Source organism: Lutra lutra, chromosome 10 (assembly GCF_902655055.1).
Source record: "Lutra lutra chromosome 10, mLutLut1.2, whole genome shotgun sequence".
Classification (NCBI taxonomy): Eukaryota; Metazoa; Chordata; class Mammalia; order Carnivora; family Mustelidae; genus Lutra; species Lutra lutra.
Window position 1 is genome coordinate 64673994 of NC_062287.1, and position 6000 is coordinate 64679993.

The 6000-nt window shown below is 46.0% G+C and overlaps 1 protein-coding gene across 1 annotated transcript in view; it reads right to left on the reverse strand.

Moving 5' to 3' along the window:
* The window catches only part of DENND5A (DENN domain containing 5A), a 102110-nt gene extending 97132 nt beyond the window's left edge, over positions 1-4978 (reverse strand). Inside the window, exon 1 of the mRNA XM_047747391.1 lies at positions 4771-4978. Coding sequence (XP_047603347.1) covers positions 4771-4882 — 112 coding nt within the window. The 5' untranslated portion in view covers positions 4883-4978. The remainder of the gene's footprint in view (positions 1-4770) is intronic.
* Between the last annotated feature and the right edge of the window lie 1022 nt (positions 4979-6000).

Genomic DNA, 6000 nt, shown 5'->3' on the forward strand with positions numbered 1-6000 from the left:
CTCAGTTGGTTAAGCAGCTGCCTTCGGCTCAGGTCATGATCCCAGCGTCCTGGGATCGAGTCCCACATCGGGCTCCTTGCTTGGCGGGGAGCCTGCTTCTCCCTCTGCCTCTGCCTGCCATTCTGTCCGCCTGTGCTCGCTCTCTCTCCCTCTCTCTCTGACAAATAAATTTAAAAAAAAATAAAAATAAAAAAAAATAAAAAACCCGTACTGATAAATGCTGTAATATGGATGAACTTTGCTAAATGAAAAAAGCCAATCACAAAGGCCATACAGGATTTGATTTTATGAAACATCCAGAAAAGGCAAATCTAGAGAGATCAAAAATAGATTAGCAGTTGCCTAGGGCTAAGGACAGTTACAGAGTTGGAAGGAAATGGGGAGTGACTGTTAATGGGTGGGTATGGGTCTTGGGTGGGAGGTGGGGGGAGAAGGGTAATGAATATATTCTAAAACTGACTATACTGATGACTGCACAACTCTGTGAATATACTAAAAACCACTGAACTGTACACTTTAAATATGTGAATTATATGGTATATGAATTAGATCACAATGAAATTATTTTTATATATGTATATATAAAAAATATATACATACAAGTAATAAAACAAATGAAGCAGAATGTTCATCAGTGAATCTGTAAAAAGGATGCACTGAAGTTCTTTGTACTATTCACATGAATGCTCAGTGTGAAATTATATGAAAAGAAAAATCTAAAAAAAAAATAAGACATCCTTCATGAGAATCACACATAGTATTCTTCCTTAACAAGAAACAGAAACCTGCACTAGAAAAACTGCCATAATGTCTGCTCCTGCCTCTGCCAAACAAATAATTCACTTGTCCCCTCTACTCAACAGATTACTGCAAAGCATCATCAAATAGCAGAAAAGAAAAATGAAACGTGGCAAGGGAGAAAAATATTCTCCAACTTTCTCATTGCCTCAGTTTCTTCATCTGTAAAATCAGAAGGTTATATAATCTCTTGGAGAGTTCTTCGGCATGTGACATGCCATGAATTTTAGGTTCTAAATTCACTGCTCAATATGGTTAAGGAGGAATATGATCTCACCAGTCCTCTGACTTTCCTAGTCAGTAAGCATTTTTTTCTCTCTTCTAACAGTGATATTAAGAGATGATTTCAGTATATTCTCAGTATTCTAAACAGGCTCATACAGGACACTGACAAGTCTCCTATGTATGTTCCCAAGCCTTTCTCTTCAATTCTCGCCAAGGCTCTCTGCTCAGAGCCTGGGAAAACTGCAGTACTGGATGCATGAACCAAGAATACTTACATCTCAAAGCTAGGTGCAAGTCAGTTCAGAGGAACCTAAAAAGATTCCAAAGTAAGAAATAGATCACAAGTATTCTGGAATCTTAATTCTCAGGCAGACAGGGAAAGTTAAATTCAGGAATCCCATCTCACAGTAAGCCTTCTCCTCCAGTCACCAGCAGTGATCACAAGAAGAAAAAGGAGAAACAAATACACCTGGGATATCCATCCATCAGAGGGGTAAATAAGAACTGCACTCTACTACCATCTGCCACCCCACTTAGGATGAACCAACAGGAATGGAAAACATATATCAAATGCAATTCTTTTTTTCTTTTTTTTTAATATTTTATTTATTTATTTGACAGACAGAGATCATAAGCAGGCAGAGAGAGAGGGGGAAGCAGGCTCCCTGCTGAGCAGAGAGCCGGATGTGGGGCTCAATCCCAGAACGCTGGGATCATGACCTGAGCCGCTGGGATCATGACCTGAGCCGAAGGCAGAGGCTTTAACCCACTGAGCCACCCAGGCACCCCTCAAATGCAATTCTTCCAGATTTGCTTATCTCTCTTGACAAGCTCAAGAAGCTAACAAGCAGACATTATTTCCCAAAGTTGGCTAGACTTACCATTCATTCATTGATCACCTCCCCCAAACCCAAAATAATTTCTCAACTGACCAGAAAACAATTTTCATACCTTCCTCAGTTCCTTGCACAACAAATAAACATATGACTTGCTGAAAGAAAGGGGAAGTGAGAGGGAGGAACTCCTATAAAATCCAGTGATTTGAGTTTATATTCAACTCAGCAAGCTCTATGCTTACTATCGCAACATGAGAATGAATCTTAATCCTTCTCCACAAAACTAGAAGGAACAAATAAGTGTCTTTGATTTGCCTGTTCTGGATTCGCTTTTAAGAGTACAGAAGCGACCTTAAGTATAGAACTTAATTTGCATAGAGAGAACTTAGACTCCTCAGTACCTCCCTAAAGACCTGGGTGCAAATCACAATTTTCTTTAGTTTCACTTATAATGACATCATCAGTTTGAGAACTACAAGGTCAGCTACGGAGAGAAAACGCACCCTGGAGAGTCTCAAGACTGACCTGCATAAAGCTATTTGAATTCTGTTTTTATTTTTTTCAGATTCCCTCTGAGTAGTCCAGATTCCCCTACCAACTCACCAGAAATGAAATGAAGTAAAAAAAGAAATCCTTCAATCAGTGCCCATTCGAACAAAGGCCACCTACTGAATAAAGGGTCTTGGCATTCCACTACTGCCACCACATTTAAAAAGACAGAAAAAATACTCTTTCTTCACACATTTTATACAATTGATTCCCCCTTTCTTTATTCTCCCAATAAATTTTCACAGGGATGTAATTTTCGCTTGCAGATAATCTACAGATAGTCACTAAAAGAAAAGTAACATTTTTGAGTGTCTACTTGATGAAATGCTTTTTACATACATTCCCTTTTTTATAGATGAAGATCCCAGCAGAGTTATCTAACTTGCCCCGGAGTCACAGAGATAGCCAACATATTGCAGAGGGGTAATGTTTAAGTGCAAAACCCATGATCTCACTAACACATCATTTCCCAGCTTCATTCTAATGCTTTTACCATTTGCGAACCATTCTCTTCATTTTCTAAAATCAAATTTCTTTTTTTTTTTTTTAAGATTTTATTTATTTGTTAGAGAGAGGGCACAGGCAGGGGGACAGGCAGGCAGAGGAAGAAGCAGGTTCCCCATTGAGCAAGGAGCCCAATGCAGGACTGAATCCCAGGACCCTGGGATCTTGACCTGGGCGGAAGGCAGATCCTTAACTGACTGAGCCACTCAGGCGTCCCTAAAATCAAATTTCTATATAATTTAATAGATACTCAAAGCATAGCATTAAAAAAAAAAAAACCAACACTTGCGTATTCCACCACTTTATAAAGTTTCTTTTACAGGGGAGAACTGTGATATTTTTAGTCTTTCTCAACATGTTAGTGTTTTCTAAAGACCCAACCAGGCAATGAAATACAGTTTAGTGTAAGAGAGAGCACTGAACCAAAAGTCAGACAATTAACAGGATGTTGGCCCTACTGTCCTTCCTGGGGTTCATATTCCTCTCTGAGGTCTCTCCCAGCTCCAACATCATGGACTGAATTCCAACTACTACATCACAAAGTCACAAATTTAATAAATATGAAACATACATGAAAAACCAACATCTGTATTAGAATTTGAAGATCTAAAGAAGTGATCTTGAAACAATAAAGTTGCCCCAACAAAAGGCCTAGTATTAATAGCGTTATTGTTTCATGATTTTTTTTTCCTCCATCTGGTATTAATTTGAGAAAATTGTATATCTGTTCTGACCTTGTTAAAGGTCATCAATTTATCATGCTTTTTAAAAGATGGTCTATTTTTGTCATTTGAAGTATACACCTAATTTTTTTTTCCACAAGAAACATCGGAATTTTTCTGGTGACAAAACAAAAATCTTGTCCTATTAGCTCTAAAGCAAGGTAAAATTAGTCAATAGCATAATAACCTTCAGGAAACTTGGGTGAATATATCATGACAAAACAATGAAAAGGAAATCCCTCGTCAAATCAGGATGATACAACAAACTCACATGAAACCTGCAAACTGGACACTCCAAAAACTTTTTCAAAACTGTTGCAATTCAAAGGTTCCAATGACAGTGCAGTGGAATTCATGGGGATTTTACAATTATAACATTCTTCTGCAATTCTTGTCAATTTGATCCGGGCCCCATCTTCACTTTCCTACTACTTCCCCTTTGAAAGATGACTTGAGAACCCAACCCAGACTCTCCCACTAGGTCACCGCCCTTTTACTCACAAATGAAGCTGGTCTAATATAGCCACCCATTACTTCTCATAAAAAGAGGCATGGTTTGGTACAGGCCCCTTCTAGAACTAAGAGTTCTCACCCTTCTTGTGCCTCAAGTTCACTTTATTACTTCATGTCCTACCAAACCAGGGAGCCCAGCCCAGGGCTGAGTTAGAACAGTTTTGAGGAACTGGCTTCTTGGGAAGAGGCCAGAAAAACTCACAAGTTTCTGTTTTGCTCTCCTTGTTTTTTGTTTTGTTTTGTTTTTCAGTCTGGGTGGAACTTACTTTCAACTGAGATGTGGGATACCTTCTTCCCTCCCTAGCGGGTGTTCGACAACAGGCTTACCTTCATCTTGTACCAAGTCACTCTACCTTCACCAGACAGAACACACAACGCTTCCCCCTCCTCCTCGTCGCCTACTACAGGACCACAGCGCAGAGGGGCGGAGGGGCCATTCGGCCGACTCAGAGCCCCCTCAGCCCGCTACCCCACCTCCAGCCCGACGCCCCCTTTCCCCGCGCCAGCCGTGGGTCCCGCAGACCGGCCCTCGCCCAGCTCCCGGGACAAAGCGGGGAGGTTTCCTCGAGGGTCCCCGCCGCAGCGGGCGCGGGGAAGCAGCCCCGGGCTCCGCGAGCACTCACCCGACAGCTCGTCCGGCTCCAGCCCGGTCTCGGTGTCCAGCCCGCAGATGACAAAGTAGTCGGCGAAACGACTGGGCGCCGAGCCCCCTCCGCCGCCGCCGCCGCCGCTCATGGCGCCGGGGCCGGGCCGGGCCGGGCCGTGCGGAGCGCGGAGCCCCCGCACCAGGGCTCCCGCCCGCCCTCAGGCCGCCCCTCCCGCCGCCGCCGCCGCCGCTACCGCGGCTCGGGCCGCCGCCCCCAGCCCTGGCCCGGTCCCCGCGGCCGCCGCGGCTGCCGTGACGGGGCAGGGGGGCACCGGGCCGCCCCGCGCCGCATCCTGGACGCCTTCCTCTCCGCGCCGCCGCCGCCAGCCGAGAGCGCCGCGACCGGAGCGAGCTTGGAGAAGGGCGGAATGCGCGGAGGAGAGCCCCCACCGCGACCCCCTCCCGCCGCGCCTGCGCAGGCGCCGTCGGGGAGGGGGCGGGCGCCTAGCGGAAAGGATGACGTGATGCTCTTCGGGCCCGGAGGGCCGCAGCTTCCCTGGAGGCCGCCGCAACGCGGCCATCCACTGCCCGGTCGCCCGCAACCGCCACCCCCTCGAGGCTGCGACTCCTTTTGAGAGGATAAGGAGGTGAGGGATGAGTGGGCGCATGCCGCAGAGCTGAGACCTTGGTCTATGTTCTGTCTTCCTACCTACTCCTCACATGGGAGATCCCGACGTCTCCCTAACCCGACTCTGTCACAGGGATGGGGTCGCGGGACTGAGCTCGGCAGCCCACCTCGTCCCATCTCCAGGCTAGACCTAGACCTCAGATAGCTCTTTCCACTAGCCCTGCACCTTGGCTTCCGTGCCCTGCTCTTTCCTCAGGAGAGCTGAAGATGCCCCCTTTTTTGGTGGAGGTGATTAAGCCAGTCCCATATTTACCCTTTTTTACAAATGGGGAAACTAAGGCTTAGAAAAAAGCAAGGACTTCCTCCAAGGCTATACAGAGTCTAAGAGACAAAACCCGGTCTAGAATATTGGGCTCCTAGTCAGCTCCCAGCTCCCTCACCCACCACCCCAGGGAAGGCCTTTTCCCATGCACCAGACTGTCCTCTTTTCTCTCCTGGAGCCTCCAGAGCTCAGGCCACTTAGGAGCTCCCCTTCCACTTATGAGAATTCTCAAGTCCATCTCTAAGCCCGTCGTCCTGAGAGAAAGTAGGGAATGAGGAGGAGAGAAACTTGCCTCCTAGCCCTTGCCTTGGGACCCT